Source organism: Hylobates moloch, unplaced genomic scaffold (genome assembly GCF_009828535.3).
Source record: "Hylobates moloch isolate HMO894 unplaced genomic scaffold, HMol_V3 SCAFFOLD_1, whole genome shotgun sequence".
In the NCBI taxonomy this organism is placed as follows: Eukaryota; Metazoa; Chordata; class Mammalia; order Primates; family Hylobatidae; genus Hylobates; species Hylobates moloch.
In genome coordinates this window covers 5,879,159-5,900,573 of record NW_026652276.1, presented here as the reverse complement: position 1 = coordinate 5,900,573, position 21,415 = coordinate 5,879,159, and the positions used below count along the sequence as shown (strand labels likewise).

General features: G+C 46.1%; 1 protein-coding gene across 8 annotated transcripts in view; it reads left to right on the top strand.

Annotated features, from left to right (window-relative positions):
- AGAP1 (ArfGAP with GTPase domain, ankyrin repeat and PH domain 1) overlaps window positions 1-21,415 on the top strand; it is a 642,705-nt gene that overhangs the window by 424,326 nt on the left and 196,964 nt on the right. For 6 of the 8 annotated variants that reach the window (XM_032753653.2, XM_032753651.2, XM_032753647.2 and 3 more), the window contains one exon: window positions 16,405-16,563. The exons of the other annotated variants lie outside the window; for them this stretch is intronic. In XM_032753653.2, coding sequence (XP_032609544.1) covers window positions 16,405-16,563 — 159 coding nt within the window. The remainder of the gene's footprint in view (window positions 1-16,404; window positions 16,564-21,415) is intronic. 8 annotated transcript variants of the gene reach the window in all.

Below are 21,415 nucleotides of genomic sequence, written 5' to 3'. Positions count from 1 at the left end.
TCTCCATTGTTACTGAGTCTGCTGTGTGCCCACCCTTGATTAATGCTTGGATATTGGGGTGGGGGGAGGACAAGACGGTCTCTCCAGGAGCCTTACACTCAAGTGGGGGTGGAGGAGTCCAAAGATAAATACACAAGTAAGATCACTGTAAGGAGTGATACGTGCTGAAGGGGCACATGGGGCAGTTGAATAGAAAATACCTGGAGGGGCACGGGGATGGGGTATTCCTAGCATGTGGGAAGTGATTTGCCTGTATTGAAATAGTGACTACATTTCGTACTTTAAAATGCTGGAAATGTGGTCGTCTTCAGTGTTTGCCGTGGGCTTGGGAGAGAGGAAGAAACACTTACTGTCAGAGCAGCTGCCTTGTGCACTGCTGATGACTGGGCTCAGGCCACCCTCTGGGGCTCATGCATTGAGGAGAGCAGAGGAGTTGCAGTGGTGATGGGGTGGCTCTGGGCTCCCTGTGGCGGTCGTGGAGTTCAGGAGTGGGCTGGGACACAGCAGCAGGCTGTGCGATGACCAAGGAGAGCTGGCCAGTGTTGTCCCTGCCACCAACACCCCCAAGAGAGCATGCATCGGAACAGGCAGCATGCCTAAGGAGAGCAGAACCTTTTGATGTGGATGCTGGTGCTCAAGAGGGAAACAGAGATGATTTTGAAACTCAAACATCCTCAGTCCCAGAGGAAGAGAAAGAAATGGAGAGGCAAGGCAGCACTGACCGTGGGTGGTATGAAGTGCACCAGCCAGCTCACAGCCCCACACAGGGTGGGTCTAAATGAAACCCGCCAGTCAGCATGGGCCGTACACCTGCTCAGAGCCCACAACCAGCCTTCTGGTTGGCCAAGGCTGCAGAGAAAACCCCTTCATCTGCCTCATCAACCCACATGCTCTTATTCGTAGATAATGGACAACAAAGATGTTTGTGGGAACCAACAGTAAAATATGAAGGATAACTGTGCTTAGGAAAAAGAGTGACATTTTGGTGAAAGGGAATTTAAAAGGAAATTATAATTCCTATCAACAGAATTTAATAGGATAGTTATTAATGATACTCATAAAATGAGGTAAACAGAGAGCATGTGTTTGGCCGGGCGCGGTGGCTCATGCCTGTAATCCCAGCACTTTGAGAGGCTGAGGTGGGCAGATCACCTGAGCCCAAGAGTTTGAGACCAACCTGGGCAACATGGTGAAACCCTGTCTTTACAAAAAATGCAAAAATTAGCTGGGCATAGTGGCAAGTGCCTGTGGTCCCAGGGGAGGCTGAGGTGGGAGGATGGCTTGAGCCCAAGAGGTCAAGGCTGCAGTGAGCCATGATCATGCCACTGTACTCCAGCCTGGGCAACAGAGTGAGGCCTGTGTCAAAAAAAATAAAGAGTATGTGAAAATACTATAGGAGAAAGAGTTTTATAAATAAAGATTGCAAAAATAAAAAACTCAGTAGATAAATACTGTAAAGAACATGGCTAAAGACATGTTGGTAGTCAAAGATATAACAGAAGAATATATGCTAGAGGCAAGTAAGGATATCTGAAGAGTCAAGTACCAAGTTGGATGGGAGAGGAGACTCTGCAAAAATAAAAATAAAATCTTAAAACACACCAAAAATAGGAGAACAACAAGGTTACCTACAAAAGAAGAGAAATCTGACTGTAGACTTCTCAAGAGCAACATGCATTCTTAAATATAATGGAAATATTCCCTCCGAAGGACAAATAATTCTGGACCTAGAAGCCCATGCAAAGACGACTACTAATCAAATGAAGATAGAAAAAAAGACATCTTTAGACAACATACAGGGCTATACAACATCTCCGTCTTAAAGGGTTTTGAAAAAATTACTTAAGGGTCTAGTCCAGAAAAAAAAGAAGAATCCAAAAGATATTCAGGCCTGGTTAAACCTTCCCTTCGTCATTCAAGGTCACTGGCTTCTCAAGATGTGCATGGCCATTGTCCGCTTCCATTCTTTTGGCCTGGAACTTACATTGTCTTAAGTTGCCATTCTAATGAGGATCCACCAGAAGCCACATTTTGGAGAATCTTCCCAACTTGAATTTCAGGTATAGGTCCAGAGAAGGAGGTAAAACGTCAAGGTGTTTTCTGACACGAATGTTTGGCCAGCCTAGTTTGGTGAAGCTGTATCCACATGTAACAGAATGCAGAGTTGTATTAGCTTCCACAGTTATTTTCACATGTAAGTAGAGAGCAGGAAAACATAATGGCCAAGAACAAGAGTTTCAGAGTCAAAATCACTGAATAGAATCCCATTTCTCCCGTCTTAGACCCTTCTGAAGCTGTCTCACTAAACCCCAGCTTCCTTGTTTTTTAAAATGGGGAAAATGCTGTCCCTCTGTTCTACGGAGAACAGACGGCATTCCTTTGAAAATCTTAGCTGATGCTGACGTCACAGAATTACATCATTCATTCATCATAACAGTTATGCCAAAAGCAAGGAAGACGGGAAAGAAATTATGTTCTTGAATTAATTTTTCAAATACAATAAAGCGCTGACACAGCCTTTTGAGTAGATATAATGGACATAGGGCTTAGACTTCACAAACCCATGCTCCCCAACAGACAGCATCCCACTATCATGGCAGCGAGGGGGCAGACAGAAGAAATGCTCTTCCGGACTTTCATGGATATCCATGGAGCTATGTGCTCCAGTTCTGTGTCCTGTGGTCACTTTATTCTGTAACTCCTGGTTGTGACATTTTTGTTCTAGGATGACAGATGTCTTCTTGTCTCTAAAGTGTGTCTTTGTTGGGTTTTTGCAACTATGGATATGTTTTTATCCTAACCAGATTGATGCTTAGACCTTTGTCAAAGGAAACCTTTCCCCTTCTCCATATCCCCCCCTTCCCCACTCGAGGCCCCCAGCGGTTTCGAAATATTAAAGCCGTCAGGAGGGTTGAAGCTGATTTTCCAGGGGAGGTGGGGGAGGCGGGGACAGCAAATGTGTTTTGAGTATTGAACTGCCGTTGACATCTAAAGTCTCAACCATGCTGTTTTCTCCACACTTCAGCAATCAGGACATCCAGCAAACCCATAAAAAACCAAACTAATAGCATGAATATTCAGTGACCTAGAATACTAATTATTGTCATGAATATTAATGTGATCGGACTTGCTTTTTCCTCTCCTCTTTCTCTCTCGTCCTCTTTCTCCCTCTCTCCCTCTCTCTTTTTTTCCACTTAGCCGGCTCTAAAGATGGGTCATAATGAGAGCATTTAAGAGGGAGCGCTCTCCGCCGTGACAGGGACCGGGGTAATAAGGAGAGCTTGATTAACGTGGTGCACTTGGGGGAGAGATGAGAGGCTTCACGTGGGCCTGTTCGGGGGAGGCAATGAGGCACCGGCGGCTCTGTTGCTGCTCCCGGAGATTAATGAGGCCTAAGAGTGCATTAGGAACAGTGACAAAGGTTTGATCTAATGGGCTCAGTCATTTTTCCTTTGAGTGACAGACGCACAGAAGTAATTGGCTGTGCAGAATGGCAGCTCATTGGCGGTACTTAAGGATACATTATCCCCGTTGTGTGGCCCGCAGAGGCTGTTTATCAAAACTGCTCACACTGCAGACGCAGAGTGGCGAAGCTGCTGTTACAGTGGTAATAGCTATTAAAAAAAAAATAACGCAACATCAAAACTAGACCCGTTGTTGTCTCATGGAAAGAAAGTTTTTCTTTGTTTCGTTTCAAACAGTCTAGAAAACATTGTAATAACTCTGGAGTCTGGAGTCTGTTGTGGGCCCTGGATGAGCAGTGTCAGTCCACACCTGTCCCCTGCCGGCATGCGGTGTGGCCAAGGCTTGGTGGAACACAGATCCTTGCTTCCCACTCATGTCGACCGAGGTCACCCGGGAGTTTCCCACACATTGGATCTTGGTTACAACCTCTGATATATAAATTGGAAGCTTCTGCTAAGTACCCTTCTAGCACCTTGGTAGACCATTTGCAAACAGAAGCCTTACTGGTTGAGAATCATTTTTCTAAAATAAAACCTCAATATCAGTAGCATGTGATATCTGCTTTCATAAACCAGGTTTTGTTGGAATTGGTTTTAATGTCTGTTTGACAGTTTTTAGGGAAAAAGTTAATGTTTTGTGAGGCTTCTTAGACATCAGGAAGTTAGCTAAATCTGACATTAGAAGACACTAAAGTTCATCTTAGTTCTTTGTGAGAATTGCAGCATCTTCAGCTTTTATGAGTAATGCGTTCTCACTATTAGTTGTTTCTGTGTTTATACATTGCTCCCACTGAGGCTTAGGCAAATTCGTGTGATATTGTTTCCATCATCAAATTGTAAAGTCTTTGAGGCATACACTGTTACTTCTGTTTCTTTGTTATCCTCTCTTAGTTTTGTGACGTAGCAATTATTTTTTCATTAAGTATATATTCCTGCATGTTACGAGTCATGTGATGGATGTTGAGATTAGTTGGTTTCCTGCAGATATTGTTCCCCTGTAGTAGCCCTCTGTGGTCCTGAGCATTGGTGTGCAATTCAGAAGGAAGTATCGTACTTCCAATTTGCGGATAGCTTCAATTATTTGAACTCTAAGTGGAGTGTTCTTTTCTGAAAGAACCAACTAAAGCAACTTGATTCCTGATGATTTTAGCTGAGACATATCGGGGATGGCCAGGACCCTGAGTTGGATGTGGTAACAGGTGTGCCTACAAGTAAATAAAAGGTGCTTCAAAAACTTTTTTCCTCTCAAAAATGTGTGTGGGCGGTGAGGAATAGTGTTTCAGCTGCTGAACTGATGCTTCCGAGACCAGCAAAGTGGTCCGCAGGGTCAGCTGTGGGAAAGGGGAGGTGCCCGGAAGAGCCTCTGTGAATTACCCGGGCCGCCGCCACCACGGAGCCAGCTGCCAGCCCCGGGCGCCAGTGAGAACCGAGGCCTTAGGAAAGGGCTTCTGGCTCTTCCAGGCTGGAGTCGGGTCCGTGGCTTCCCTGCTTTCTGCAGTCCCTTCCCACACTGGCGGAGGAGGGTTTTTCGAAGGAATCGTGACATTTTTCCATCTCGAAACCTTGTGGCCCATTGTTTTGAGTTACTCATACAGTGAATGTTTGTCTTTCTGGAATATTTCTAGGGAGTGGTCAAACCCCGTAACATCCCAACCAGCAAACCTGCAAAACCCGCCTCATGTTATCAGACTTGTAAGCCCGGGGTACTCCTTGGTGCTCCGTCTTCCCTGTGTCATTGCTGTATTCAGTTGTGAGATCGTTTCGTAAGAACTGGAAGGCAGAGAAGGAAGTAGTAGTGAATACTTCTCAGGGTAGAGCTGTGTGGCCACCTGCTCCTGGAAGGGGACTGTAAAATTCAGAGATGACCAGAGAATGCTCCCCTCAAAACAATGTTGTCAAATGAAAATGAATTTTATGTTAAGAAACACACACACACACCTGTTGCATTCATCATATAAAGGAGAAAGAATATTTTACAGATGGAACCGTTATTCATGGCGAAGGAAGACACCAAACAAAGAAAAATTCTTAAAACTTCTCCATTTTCATAGTGCTTACACACCTCATCCTAGCTGTTGCATCAGCTTGTCCATATAACCCATACCAGGAGATGGATTGTGGCCAAACAAGCCGTACGATGGCTCTCTCCATAAACACTGTTGGAATCTGGATCAGCACGTGTTCCTTCAGCAGATAAAAATGGCAAAATGAGAATGGCACACATTGTTTTGCAAAGGTCGGAATAGAGCTCCATGTTTTAGGAAGTGACGATGAACCGTCTAATTCTAGGATGTTGAATTCTGCATGGCCACGTTGATGTATTTAGTAGTCATTACATTTGTCGTTGCAACTGGGTCTGGATTCTGTATATTCTTTTTTCTGTTATGTAGAACCGTGCGGCTGGAGAAAGCAACTTTGTCTTTACAATAAATACTTACACTTATTTCTAAATATAATCACTTAAATGAGAACTTAGCGTCTGACATGGTGAATATTTTGTCTTGAATTGTACCAAGTGCCACATGATATCCACTCCCAACGTGGAGCAGTAACCCAGGGATGGGAGGGAAGGGATGACTCTGGCGCTCCAGCTCACTGTCACCTGCTGTCAGGCCATGTCCTTCATCCGCTGCGTGTGCGTGGTGCCCCAAGTGCAGGGTTGTTGTTTTTTTTTTTCTCTCCTTTCTTTTGTAAACTGTACCTCTGACAACATTGGCATCGCTCTGATCATCAGACCTTTGGGATGCTGGAAGATGGGGGGTGCCATGGAGTTGTCCACAGCACCAAGCACTTCACTAGTTGATGATGGGTGTTCCGTAAGTACTCACGGAGGGAATGAGTGAGCTCAAGCAGAGTGATGCGTACTACAGCACTAAAGCAAACAGAAGGCAGGTGGCATGCACAGTTCATACATGAAGAGACACCATTACAAAGGAAACATAAGGAAAATATTCAGACATTTTAGATTTTAAAGACAAACAAGATTAGCAACATCACCCTTTTAAGCTTTTGCTAAAAAACTGTAGAGATAGGAAAACCCACTGTTGATGAGATTAATAACTGATATCTGCAGAGGTTTTACAGTTTACAGAGTGCTTTACATAATTTGATCATTATATTACCCACATGGGGCGTACTGTTATCATTATCACCGTTTCTTCATCATTATTATTATCCACTTAGAAATTATGGACTAAATTGTTTTAAAGATGCCCAGGTTCCATCTTCTTTTAGTTACTGGTCATTAAGAAAATTAATTAGCAACATATATCACGAATCAGAAAGATATATTATGCTGTTTGTTCCAGTAATGACGCCGCTGAGAATTTCTCCTAAGGAAAATTCAAAAGTAGAAGATGTCCTTTGCAGTGTTGTTTATAGTCAGAAATTGGAAACAACCAAAACTATCCAGAAGTAGAAAAACGATAATATAAATTATCTCCATTAAATCAATAATGCTACATATGTAAAATTATGAAGATTACATAACAACATGGGGAAAATGGTTAGGAAATCATATTAAAGAAGTATATAAAGTTATATCTTTTCTGTGGCCATAACCAAGAACAATGTATGCATATGTTCAATAAAAAATTGATCTGTTAGACGAGATTTTGGTGGATTTAGTTTACATTATTTGTATATCTGTACTTTTGCCAAGTAAATTTTAACAGTACAACAAAACAGGCCCCCATTATTTTTTCCTTGACATCGTAATTTAGAACAGGGAGAAAGCAACATACAATGAGCTGTTTCTACATTGTAGGAAAGAGCCGTGAGCTGCAGAATTCCAGGATGTGGAACCCTAAGCCTGGCTACTTTGCTGTATTTAGTAGTAATTACATCCATCATTGTGACTAGGTCTGAACTCTGTACTTTGTCTTGATAAACATAACATGGAAAATCTCTTAACTAAAAAAAAAGGTATCAAGAAACACCAGATTTGTGTCTCCCTAGTAGATGTGTTGAATTGTACTCTTTTACAAAACAAGTATCACAGGATGCAGAGTCCTGAATGCCTACATCTTACAAGACACTGAATGTGTCCTTGGAAAAAAATCCTCTCGGCCTGAAATTCCGCTTGCTGAAAGCAAGGCAGATCTCCAATGCAAATGCAGGAGCGAATGGGCCCCATTCAAGGCCTTAAATCATGTGTGTCTCACTTTCTATGGCAGTGTTGTGAATTATATTCTTTTTGGGTTTGTAATTAGAGGACAGAACAGATGGCGAAGGCCTAGTTTGAAGTGATGTGACCATTAGCGTCGCCTCCTTCATCCAGTTGTGATTCCAGGGAACCTGGTTTTCCCGCGCATGCGCAGAACGGGTGTGGTGCAGCTGTAGGGTTTGCAAGGTAGCCGCTCACGCTGAGTTTTTACAGCATTTGAAGCTGTCTGTGAATGAGACTGGACCGAAAAAAGCCGTCCCTGGATGTTTCTAAGGGTGAGGGCTCCATAGGGGAAGGGTGAATTCCTGTCAATCATATTCCTGTAATTAGGATTTGTTAAAATAAAAGGTATACAATTCTGCAGTGGGAATAAGCGTCTGTTTTACACTCAAGTGCTGGTAGAATCCTTTTTGGCTTTTTCTCCGCCCTCTCTGTATGTACGTGAAAGTTCTTATCACCGTCACCAAGAGTTGCTCCTCTTTTCAGGCTTATTTAACCAGTAAGTCAAATGCCAGCTATTATTTTCCTAGTTAAATGCTTTGGTGCAATTAAGTCCTATTTGTAAAAACAGACCAAAATTGGAAGGTGCAGGGAATGAACTTTTGTATATTGTTATTGTAAAGATTTGTTGATGAATCTTTATTTGAATGCTATGAAAAGCCATCATTTCAGAGTATATTTTTAAAAATCAGAACAGGCTGTTTTTAATGTAATAAGCCAATAGCTTAAAAGAGGGATTCTGTCTTTGATGTCATTTGGTGGATGAAAACATTCTTGTTCAATAGAAAACCAGCATCTTTTTCATGCTCATTTGAGATCAGTTCAGGCAACATACTGATATTCATTCAGATATAAATGCCATATTCACTTTGAAATGCAAATTGTTTAAAGAAAAATAGCATATGGTGGAGGTAAGTACCTTTTCAAATCAACTCTTCCACTTTAGGGATATAAGTACAGCTAAAATTATTCTTTGGAAAGAATCTGGCGCTTTTGACACATGGAAGCTTGCACTAATCAAGGCAGCGCAATAAGCACACACACATATCCATATCAAGGAAGTGGCACAGCGAGGACATGGATTAGCATGGTAATGCGGTCGCCCCCTGCTAATTGGGGCGAGTACCAGCTGATCCGTAGATGGGGTATTTGAGGAAACGCTCTTTCTGAGTTCAGAATGGGCCAGGTCGTCAATCATGTGTTTCATGGTAACGCAAGTAATATTTGGGGGACAATGCCGAAAAGGTCCTTTTATGACTGCCTTCCTATGGAAGCCAGCATCCTATACTGTTCGGGGCTGGGCCACTTTTTAAGGACTTACTGCTGGTACAGCTGTTTCCTTGCACAACCCTGTTCTATCTCTTACACTTCCTGACCTCACCTCTGCATTCACAAGCCATTCCAATGACATTTTCTAGGTTTTTGGATAAGTGTTATTGGTACAACATACACATAAGATGTACAGAATCATAAGTCATAGCCACGTTTACAGGGGCCGCCGCTCACATCCAGAAGCAGCAGGTAGCCAGCCCTCATGGACCCCTTCCTGTCACATGCACCCCCACCCCACCCCACTCACAAGGGTGGCCACTGTCTGATTTCTCACTCCATAGATGGGTTTCGCCTGTTCTTGAATGGGATCCTAACACTTGGCACTCTCGTGCTTGTCTCTGGCTCTGTGTTCTGTGTGTGATGTCGCCCCAGTTGTGGCCCATGTCAGTAGTTCATTGTTGTCATTGTGTAATGTGACACAATGTGACCGTGATGTACCTACGGTGATAGACAGTGCCGTCATTCCCAGCGTGGGGCTGTTATGAACAATGCTGCTCTGAACATTCTAGCACCTACTTTTTGGGGGCCATGTTTATGTGTATCTGTATGATTTAAATCTGAAAGATGTGAAAGGAGAAGAGAAATCTTAAAGGAGGAAAAAAAAGAAGTGGACTTGAAATGTTTTATGGAAGCTTTGCATCCGGTAAGTCGATTAGAAGAGTGGTATAGGTTGTCCTGGGACAACCCTGAGCTCAGGAAACCCCCGTGTTTAATAATAGCACATAAGCAAGCCTGTCCAAAGTTTGCTGTGGAAAGCGACATTTACTGTCCCAGACAGCAAACAGATGTGCCCCTCGCTGGGAGTAGACACTACCCCTGTCGTACCAGTCTGTTCTCTCTGTCGACATCCCTTGCAAGATACTACCTTAAGTCTAAGGTAGTATCTTAAGTAGACTTAAGGTAGTATGTCCCCTTTCCATCTGTTCTTTATCTAGATGGGCCTAATTCCAAAGTCTAAAAGCTGCAGTGTTCCCTGAAGCCTATCCTGTACCTTCCAGCAGCGGTGGCCTCCCTGACCCTCATACTTTCTGGCTGCTCTTATGTTACTGTGCCTTGCGTTTGGGCCACATGTGGACCTGCTGTATACCTTCTACTAGACTAGATTGTAGGTTCCCTAAGACAGGGACTCCTTCGTTCATTGTGCCCAATGCAGTAGGGGCTCAGTTCCATGCGGCTGCTCGGCCTGCTAGAAGGTCAATGTTAGAATAGGCGGCAGCTTCTGCATACCGGGTCCCATCTTCCCCTACCCACAAGTTAGCAGGTTAGCCTGCCCTAGATTCCTGGGTGATGAGACTCCTGGATCAAAATGAATGACAGTCTCTTGCAGCAATAGCAATAGTGAGAGTATCAGCATTGTCATGCACTGGCTTCCCAAGCCTCAGTTCCCACAGGGTGACACCAGCACACACACAGTGACTCACATTGTAAGAGGAACCCCAAGCTTAGGAAACCCCATGTGTTTAATAAGAGCATGTAAGCAAGCCTGTCCAAAGTTTGCTGTGGAAAGCAACATTTACTGTCCCAGACAGCAAACAGATGTGCCCCCGCTCTTAAAGTAGACATTACTCCTGTTGTACCAGCCTGTTTACTCTATCGACATCCCTTGCAAAATAACAGAGCAGAGAGCACCTGCCCGTGTCCACACCCAGAAGAAGAGAAGAAACTGAGGCCTGTGGAGAGCTGGCTGCCAGCAGCAGTGGGGTGGGATGTGCTGGTGGCGGCAGGGAGAGTGGAAGTCAGGGAAGGATGGAAGGGAAGGGAAGAATGGAGAGTACTCACCCCCAAAGAGGCCACGTCCTTGTACTTATCCCCGAGTACAAGTGTCCCCTCGGCTTCCGGGATAGAAGCTTCCTTTTAAGACTCTTGTATTTGCCCATGACTTGAGGCTGGTGAATTAGGACCGCTTGTTAGACTTCGTCTGCTCCAGAAAGGAGGACATTCTAATCTGGCTTTTACAATCTCTTCCTTCTAGGGAAATACAGACATGCCTGCAAAGAACGTTTCCAACTGTGGTGCACAGAGTTCCCCCACGTCTAAAAGTCCCCAGCTTCGTATCTTATTTCTCAGACATAGGAAGGAAATTCTGTAGCAAAACAGCTGTGTGTTGAGGTGGTCCCTGATGGAGACAGAATCAAGACGCTCTCTTTCCTGGGCATTACTGGGGCTGAGGGTTGGGGCATGGCTTCCTGTAGACCCCATGCACCTTGCAGTCCTGGGATTTCTGAATGTAGCTGTAGTTCTAGTAGCCTTCCTGAACTAGTAACTTTAATGCCTGGGTAGCAAGCAGTCAGGCCTTTCCTTAAACTCACCGTCTTAGCTATCAGGTCTAGGTGTGAAAATGTGATTTAACTAATCAACACAGTAGCAGCAGAGCTTGGTGTCTTTGTTGACTGTTGGTGGCCACGTGGGTTTAGGTCCCCCGCCCTTCAGCCTGGTTGCTGGGTGTGAGGCTGCGCCTCAGCAGGACTGCTTCGGGCTGACCTCGACTGTGTTGAGAACAATGTTTGGTGCACTTGTATCCTCGCTGGTCTTGATGTCAGGATCCTTACCCCTCAGGCAGTCAAAAAAGTCTTCCAGCTTCTTTCACAAATGAGGACTTCAGACCTTCAGCCTTAATTAATAACTCATTAATGTGAAATGAATTCCAGTGAGTGAAAACAGTAGCCCTCGAGTACTTTGAGTGAGAATACAGTGATTTTAAACAGAGTCTTCCTTTTATGCTTAAAGGTATTTCCAAAAGCGTTCAAAACTCCTGCGTGGTAACACATAGGGCAGGTATTGCTTGATGCTTACGTAAGAAAACTGGATGCCAGGACAGCATTAGTAGGTCAATTAGTTAATGATGTTCATTCAAGAACAGAAATGAGATTACATATTAGACTCCGTATGCATATCTGTATAAAAATAAGCATGAGAAAGTATGACACTATAATTGGATTTGGAATGTGCACGATTATTAAAAAGATTCACTCCACATTTGGGGGTGGTTCGTTTCTTTGAAGGATGGATTTACTGAAAGTAAGTGGAAATGCCTCAAAGTGTGGCCACTGGCCCGAGACCACAGACACGTGGCACAAGATGCTCCATGGGCCTGTTAACCCAGCATGGCAGCTTCCATAGTGTCGTGGCTCAGGCCGTGGACCACTGGTTTGCCTCAGAGTTTAAGCAGATGTCTTCATGCATTTACGTTGAAAGGCAGGTACTGTGTTTGGATCCCAGAAACAATATTTCTGACCCTCTATAATTTTTTTTTAGTTAAATATGTTTCTGCATTATCACAGAAAATACTTTTGTTTCCTTTTGTTGGTTTTTCTGAAAGAAAATTTAACTGATAACAAACGTAGTGAATGGGTATATGTTGAAACAGAGATTTACTCCCTTAAGAGAAAATTGGAAATGTTTTGCTTATGGAATGAGTCTCCTCCTCCGCATATTTTTGGAAGGTCTTGACCAAAGGTCAAGAGTGAGGTGGGTTGAGTGCAGTGGGGTGGGGGGAGGCAGGTGTGACCCTGGGCAAGCCCGGAACCCACTCAGATCCTACAGATCCGGAGAGAGAGAGAGACTGTCAGCTGTTTGCTCACAAACACAGGTCCACAGCTCCCAGATACTCTCATTTTCTAAGTGATGCCAGAAACCACCAATTTTTAAATGAAATCTCCCAATTTAATTCTACTTTGAAAAAAATGATCAACTAAGTAAAAATGTCTCTATGAGCTCAGCCTGGACGTCAGGCGACAGTCTGTGGATCTGATTGAAAGTTTCACCTTTATCATTGTTTGTCCATGTATACACCTTGATGTGGCCCAAATTCAGTCATGCTGTTTCATTCAGTCCCGCAGTGGGAAGTGGGTGTGGTTGGGGCTGGGGGGGCCTTCAGGAGCTATAGTGCTCTTAAGAGTCTGCCGTCAGAAGGATTGTGGATAGCTGGTCTGGTGTCTTCCATCCGGACACCAGGAGCATGTGGTCTTGCCAGGAGGTTCTTCACCCCAGAGGTTCCAGGTTGGTTCCTTGGGGACTTTCTCAGGAGGCAGAAAGTGGGCTCTGAGCCACACCCCCAGTGCTGCTCCACCAGCATCTCAGTGGATTGGACTTGTCCTTGAATTTTGCTGGACAGACAGAAGTTTGAAAACCAGTGCGTCCACAGCAGCATTCACAGCAGAGTCCTGTTGTTTCTCAGTGTGTAGGCTTGAAGGAATCTCTCCCTTCCGTTTTTGGCAGTGTGATGTTTGGCTTTGAGATGAAGAATTCATAAACCTAAGATGAGTTCTTGATCAGCTACCTCCATTGGAACATTTCGTGGTCCCTTGTCTGGGGTTGAGATTGACTTCGCTCTCCTTACTGTGTGTTAATACTTATTTCTGGAGCTTTATTGCAAGTAGTCAGTGATGGATGCACTGAAATACTTTCCTCCGCCTTTTAAAGGGCATTGTTCTGAAAGGTTTCTAGGCCTGGTCGTCATCGGAGAACCACTCTCCAGGGAGAAGGATCAAGAGAAGCGGTGCTCTATTGAGTGCCATGTTGTCATTGTCGTCCCAAAGATGGAGAGACAGACAGACACAGTGAAATTCCTTTTTGTTTTTCAGGTATTTGGACCTTGTGTGCCTAAAGCTGGTATAAAATGAGGTCTGTGGACAGATGACACATTTAATAATGACTTGACAGGGGTCTGATTGGGCATTGCAGTGGAGAAGGAATTACCTCCTTGTCATCTTACCCACACAGCAGGTGTCCCTGCAGGTAGAGCAGGCCCAGAAGTGCCTGGCACAGCAGTCAGGGTCCCAGTAAGGGAGGCGCCCCCCACCCCACACCCCCAACTGCTTGCAGGCATCTTGTCATTGTCCTTCTCCACCTTTGCGGAGTCCTTTCGCCCACCATAACGATGTCAGCAGTGTCTTTTGTCTGCTCAGAATTCACGTAATGAAAGCGGAACCAGGCCAAGGAAGCCCCGGCAGCCACTCTTGGGAGGTACCTCCTCCCGAAACGCACCTTCAGTGGGTGGATGTGTGGGACTGAGGTAGAGAAGGGGAAGAGAAGCACACAGGACAGTCAGGCACCAGCGCTGGCAGAAATGCACCAGGACAACCCATGGGCCTCAAGGGCCAAGGAGAGAGGGGGTCACCCAGCAAGACGACTGTCGGGGAAGGAGCCCTGGAGTCAGCACCCACACTCACCCTCCTCTCTCCTTTAGATTCCTGCCATGCTCACCATTGGTTGAGCCCAGTGAGAAGCTAGGAGGTGCTGGAGCCAACAGGTGCAGCCCATATAGGTGCCTTCCCAGGAGGAGAGCAGGGCGGAGAAGGGATGTGAAGGGATGTGGCAGGAACATGGTGGGCACGGGCTCCAGGAGGGGATCCCGCAGATGGGAGTGTCTCCTCTGCTCCGCGGGGATGCTGCCTTCTGTGGGGTCTGAACGCCCTATCGTAATAGGGATCCGGCTAAGGCACACACTACCCAGAGGACAACCACAGGGTGGCTTTGATGGTGGCACGTGGAAAATACAGGGAGGAGCGTGAGTGCTCCCCTTAGTGCCAGGTCGCCAGCCCTGGGCTGCTCCTCCACGTGTCTAAGATGCCACATGCCTGGCCCACCTCCCCCGGCTGCTGTGAGGTCTGGTGCAAGAGCAAGCGTGGGAGCACCACATGGCACTTCATTCAAGATGTGGGCTCCAAATGACGCTGTGTGTTTCTAGGGCATTAGGGCGTGCCCATGCCCTGAGATGGAGCTCTCAGAACATCAGGGCTTGGGGGCATGAGAAGCTGCCTCAAGACCCTACATGTAAGCAGGGGAGCCCAGACCCGAGGCTTCCCAGCCACTGCCCTGTGCTTCTCCCACCTGAGCCCCTTGGATGCCAGTGGTCTGCCGTGGTGGAGTTTTGGTTGTGATTTTTTGTTTTATGGTGGTGACTTTCTGGCTGGAGTGGTTTTTTTAATTAACGTGCACACAGATCGCCTGGGATCTTACTAAGAGGCAGGTGGCGGGTGGGACCCGGGATTCTGCATTTCTCACATGCCTGTTGGCGATGCTGCTTCTGTACGTCCGAAGACCACAGCCTCTGTGGCTTCCGATCCTTCCCTCCCTGGGACATCACTGTGGGCTTTTTTCTGGAATCAAGCAGACCTGCCTATGAATAATTTCCCTTATGACGTTCAGAATGTACTCAGTTCAGACAACAGCATAAAATAGGTATCTTTTCTTTTTTTAGGCAGAACTCTATTTCAAAGTCGAACGCCTCATTGTCGTTAATCGCTGATTGGGTGTGGGGCTCGTACACTGCGCTTCAGCTCGTGAGTCCACGGCTTCCCAGTGCTGCACGGGATCGCAGTGAGACCGCTTGTTTGAGAGGAGCCCTGGTTCCTGCCTCTGGCTTCTCATCCAAATCACCGGAGTGCTTTTGAAAATGCATCTTTTCCCAAGCCCCATTCCCAGAGCTTCTGAATCAAAATCTGTATTTTTTGAAGCCTCGAGTTTTAAAAAGCTCCACAGGAAATTCTAGTAATTGGCCAGATTTAAGAACTGCTAATATGGGCTGCGTGTTTATTATAAAATCCTGCACTGTGAAAAACTATTGAGACAGCTTAGAACTTAGTTTGTTCTGAACTAAAACAATTGGAAGAAAATTTTTTTTAAAAAAGCCCTAATGCCTCCGAAGATCTGCAAATAGACCTAACAAACTAATTCGCTGGCAGCAGGGTATGATTGGCTGAGCTTTAGAGAAAGGCACTTAATTATGTTTTTGAGTCTCAAATTGGTATGAGCAGATAATCATTCATTTTGGTGTTGAGCAACTGATTCAAATCATTAAGTATACAATGGAATCATTTTTCATCACAGCCCGTGTACTCTATGGAGTCACGCAGGTTGTTTTTCCTCTGCTTAGTCTTTTCAAGGTTAAGAGTAAACTTACCTGGTTGAAGAGCCTGCATTTCCTCCGTGTCGTGTCTAGGGACTTTGATTTGTGTTGATCATAAAGTCTGGCTTCCCCATGAAAATAATCCTCTGGCACCAGACAGTTGACTCTCAGTGGGTGATCATTTTCTGTTCCATTGCTAGGGTGACACGGCCGGGCTCCTGGAGCCGTCATCTTGCCGGCCTGCCGGATCGCGGTGTCTCTGCTGAGACTCACTGGGTCTTTTGTCTTCACTTCCACTCGATGTTGCGGTTGCAGTTGGGTTGCGTCTTTGTATAGGGTTGTTCCGTGCGAGTCATCTGCGGCATCAGGTCCCTTCACATTGCTTTGTCAGGCACCATCAAGATCGGCGTCCCCCTTTTATTCCTCCCAAATATTTTCTGTCTGGCGCTTCCGTTTGCCATGCAGGCAGGACGAGCGCTGCTCTCGGTGGTAAGGTGCACTGTGTGCCAGCGTGTGGGTCCCGTAGACTAACTCGCACTGGTTTCTGTGGTCTGCAGTCCGCGGTGGTGTTCACCTGACTTGTTTATTCCTAGGGAATGTCACTAGTGCATCTGGGTCTCAGATGGCAAGCGGCATCAGCCTGGTCTCCTTCAACAGCCGACCCGACGGCATGCACCAGCGCTCCTACTCAGTCTCCAGTGCCGACCAGTGGAGTGAGGCTACAGTCATTGCAAACTCGGCCATCAGCAGTGGTAAGAGGGGGCTCAGCCCCACGGACCCGCGGCCACCTCAAGGTCCTTCGTTGTAAGCCAGGGGCTGGACAGGACGCCCTAAGCTCTCATGTTCCTCTAGGAGTGCAGCACCCCGTGGGGCAGCTGCAGCAGAGACTCACATCTTGCCTTTCATCTGTGGAACGTTTTGTCCTTGCTAGGCAGTCTTGCCCATGTCATCTCATCTGTTCCTCTTCGGCACAGGGAGGAGGTGGTCATCCCGTTTGGTCAGTTTGGAAACTGAGGCTGCAGACAGGGCAACTGGCTTACCAGGGTCACATGACAGAAGTGGCAGCGCTGAGAAATAATATCTGATTTTACCTCCCCAATCACACTGCCCTACGTGGCGTGGCCTACACTCTTCCACCACTAGTGCACATTTTACATCATTAGGGTGAATTCAGTCTCCTTGTCTGTTTTCCAGAATTCCTGGTGTACCCTCTAAATTCTGGAGTCCCCTTTGTAATCCTTCAGTTTTCAAATTCCTTCGGCATTATTATTATTATTATTATTTTGACAAGTGTATCCAGCTTTTTGGGGAACAAGCGTGCATGTCGGAAACGATCTTGCCGTCTGTGTGGAGCGTGAATGACGCGGCACCGAGGGCACCCTGGCTGCTGCAGCAGGGTTTGCCTGTGGCGTTTTGTCTCTGGCCTGTTCACCGGTATTTAAAGGAATTCCCACTGTTGTACGTAATCTATCAGACAGGGTTTTAGAGTAATCTTAGCATAATTTGTTCTAATTAAAAGATTCAGCATCAGGTCTTCCCTGTAGACCCACCAGCTGCTGCAGCAGGACGTTTGCTTTGGGTAAACATCATCCTTATTTCTAGTGGCTCCGCAGATGCCACCAAGCAGAAGCCTTAAAGGAAGCCATCTCCAAACCAAGCCGGGAGACGCGGAGTCAGCAAGGTAGCTCCACACCATAGCGGTGCGGGTCTGGAAAAGCCTGTGACCTGGAGCAGACACACAGAGTGTCACGCGGCTGGCCCATTCCCATCCCAGCACTGGGGCTCCTTCCTTCCCTCAAAAGAAGGTGCTTTGTTGGATAGCAAAGGTCTGCCTGCAGCCTCTTCAAGGGCCCTCTAAGGCTCTCTGCCTCATCTGGAATCACGATGATAACCCTGAAAACCCCAAACAAGGAGGTCTGAAGTTATGATAAATTAACCGTCTGCAGTTTACTCTCTTCGTAACCATTGCGTGCCCCAGCGGGCCTGGCAGTCAGCCTTTCATCAGACCTGTGTGTGCTGCAGCTGAAGCCCCGCCACCTGCCAGCCAGGCAGCCTAGGATGAGCCTCTGTACCTCCATGAGCCTCCATTTTCCTATCTGTTCAATGGACACGTTCTCCCCTCCCTTACGTAGAAGTTAGGCATGTGCCACAACACAGGACAGTTGGCTCTTCATGACTGAAGAACCACTGTTAATCACGGTTCCTTTAGGAGGAGCAGAGAGTTCATACTCGTTTCATTATCAAGTACTTTAAAATATGTATTATCAGTTAGTATTACTATTTGACAAGGTTTCATTCTGTGGCCGCCATCTCGTGAAGGTGTTCTTGCGTAGGGCCACATTTGAGGGCATGGGGAGGTCCATGCTGGGCCTTCTGGAGCCAGGTGCACAGGTGACACGGACAAGGCCTTGCCTTACCAAGCAGCCTCTGCTGAGTGAGAGTAGTTGAGGTGCCAATAATACAGGCCTTTAAGTATTCATCTAAAATGCATCCTCTACAGATTTTCCTTTTGCACACTTACCTGTTTGATAAAGACTCACTAGGTAACTTTCCCTCTACTGAATAGCTCTTTCTGTTGAGCTGTACGTATGTGCAGTGGGCGTTTCCACACCGCCACATCATGAGACACTCCTCTGCAGAGCTTCCGTTTGGTTGGAAGTCTCTTTCCATGGAAGTGGGCTGCATTGTCTGCACACATGCATTTGTACAGTACCCATGTGAGACTAAAGCTGCCTACGTTTGAATGCCAGTTTTTTATTCACAAAGCAATTTCTATAATATTAACACACGTGGGTGTCCATTAAAGACCAGTATGCTCCCTGACCTCGTAAATCTTGAACCCTGAACATAGAAGATAAGAAACAAGCAAGCGGATGCCCCAGGTGTCAGCCTGCTGAGGGACATGGAAGGATAGCTGTAGGGAGAGCCCAGGGCTGAAATTGTGCAGGTCGTTTAAGGATTGATAGAGTTGATCAAGGAAAGCTTCCCAAAGAAAATCAAACTTGAGCAATGCTTAAAGAACCAGATGGATTTTTTTGTGCAAAACAGCAGGAGGAAGTAATTATAAGCATTGGGGCACTTTGGACAAAGACCCAGAGAGGAGGAAAAGGGAAGATGGAATAGCCACGAGCTACAGTGAAGTGAAAGGTGATAGTTGGGGTGCAGGAAAACGAGGAGAGACCAGAAGAGATGAGTGTTGAGAGCCCAGCGCTGCCAAATTAGCATCTGATTTTCAGACTTGGGAGCTGACATTTTACAGAGCAAAGATCCAGAAAGACAGCAGAATGGTGCACAGAACTCTGATTCCTACAGTTTTGTGGGGGTCTTGGTTGATTCTTGTATTTTCTAAGGATTTTTTTATTTTTTTTATTTTTTTGAGATGGAGTCTTGCTCTGTTGGCAGGCTGGAGTGCAGTGGCGCGACCGCGGCTCACTGCAACCTTCGCCTCCCGGGCTCAAGCAATTCTCCTGCCTCAGGCTCCCGAGTAGCTGGGACTACAGGCACGCACCACCACGCCCGGCTAATTTTTGTATTTTTAGTAGAGATGGGGTTTCACCATGTTGGCCAGGATGGTCTCTATCTCTTGACCTCATGATCCGCCCGCCTTGGCCTCCCAAAGTGCTGGGATTACAGACGTGAGCCACCGCGCCCGGCCTTTCGAAGGATTAATAATATGTCATACCCAAAATATTTTGAAAAGGGAGATGATAATAGTAATAATAAGCGCTACAATTTATTGAGGGCTCTATGTAGATAAATCTCATTTGATCCTCACAGAGTAGATCCTGTTGTTACCTGCCTTCTACAGGGGCTGCCTTTGGTACAGAAGGGTTAAATATCACTTGCTCAAAGACACATCCTGGGAGGGGCCAGGATTAAAACTCAGGTGGCCCGATTCAGCTCTCCATCACTGCATGTCCAGATGTGCCTCCAGGAGCAGCAGCAGCTGCTGGGAACTGCTTAGAAATGTTGATCTCAGGCCCCGTCTCAGTCCCACTGAATCCAGGCCTCAGGGGATGGGACCAGGCAACCTGTGTATAGCAAGCCCTCTGGGATCACATGGCATGCTGAAGCTTGGGAACCACTGCTCTAAGTCCTCACTTCCCAAAGCCTGGTCCACGGACCAAGTGGCATCTGACAGCTCTAGGGATTTGGCTGGTGATGCAGAATTCAGGCTCTGCCCAGACCTATTGGCCACATCCTTGTCTGTCTGCACCGAGGGCACCATCCCGGCATCCCTCTGGTTCACGTCATTCCCCCCTTCAGTGTGCTGATTCGTCAAGTGGCCAGACCCCAGCAATTTTTTAGTGAACACCAGGGCACAGGATCTGATGGACAGCTTCAAGAAAACGTGTTTATGAATGGATTTCAGGACCTCAGCCTTGGCATAAACATTCCCTGCAGGGCTTAGAAAATAATCACAGAAGAAACAAACATGATGAAGAGCTTTCTGTCATGCTCTTTCTTCTTAAGTTGCAGGTGATATAAGTCCCCCCAACCCCCACTTCCTTTTTAAACGTATCTGCCCCCATCCCTAGTCTTTGGTTTGGATTTCAGAGTCACTTACTCTGTGCTAGCAGCAGGAATGCATGGGGAGAGGCTAAGCAGCTTTGGAATACAGACGCCCGTGTGGGCAAGTGTGCCTTCCCATTGTCGCGCACTCTTATTCTAAAACACAATAATCATCACAACATTGGGATTCACTGTTTCTCTGCCCCCCGTCCACCCTAAATTAAGACTTTGGCTCTGGAGAACTTTTCAAAGTCTCCTCTCTAGACACGCCGGTCCCCCCGGGGTTTCTTCCTTTAAAGCAGCTGTGAGAAACTCCTAATTAGATAGATTCCTTTGTAGGGGCAACCTACAAAACAGGAGGTGCTGCTTAAATTAAGGGAAGAAGAAAAGAATCCATTTCGTGAAATGGAATGCCCACTGCTTTATGACTATTACTGTTGTAAGGTTTCACATTTAAGTACCTGAGGTTTAAAATTAAATGTCTAATATAATTTGGCGGTGCTAACATGAGACCCGCGTCTGCCCTTAGAGAAAATGCAGACAGCTCAGTTGAGGGTTTCAAATTGCCGTCTGCCGGCTTGCAAGCCGCACGGAGGATTGGATCCCTCCTCTGCTGAGCACCACATGCTGCTGAGCGTAATTTTTTAAATGCAGAAACATATTCATCTTGAGCCTCTGCACTGAAAAAGGCTGTTCCAGGAGTACATGAAAAATTAATTTTTTTACATTTTTTCCCACTCTTCTAAGTGTTTGACAGAAGTAATTTTTGCAGCAAGAGAGAATAAAAATTGGTGGCTGTAAATTCCCGTCCTGCAACCTCTTGTGTAGATTCTTTATGGACCCAGAATTGATCTACATGTCAGATCCTGTTGTGGTTTAAACTGTTTATCACCGTAATGGCAGTAGTGAGCCCGTGAACACCAACTTATAATCCTGGGTGAAAGAAATTGGTGTTTGCAGTCAATGAAGGGGCAGCTTTGCTTTATTGATAGATTCAGAACAATTATCTCTGCAACAACTATTGGCTGAGGGTTCTCTTGAATCTTACTGGAAGCCTGTAATTTTTTTTGATTAATCATTTCCTCCATAGGT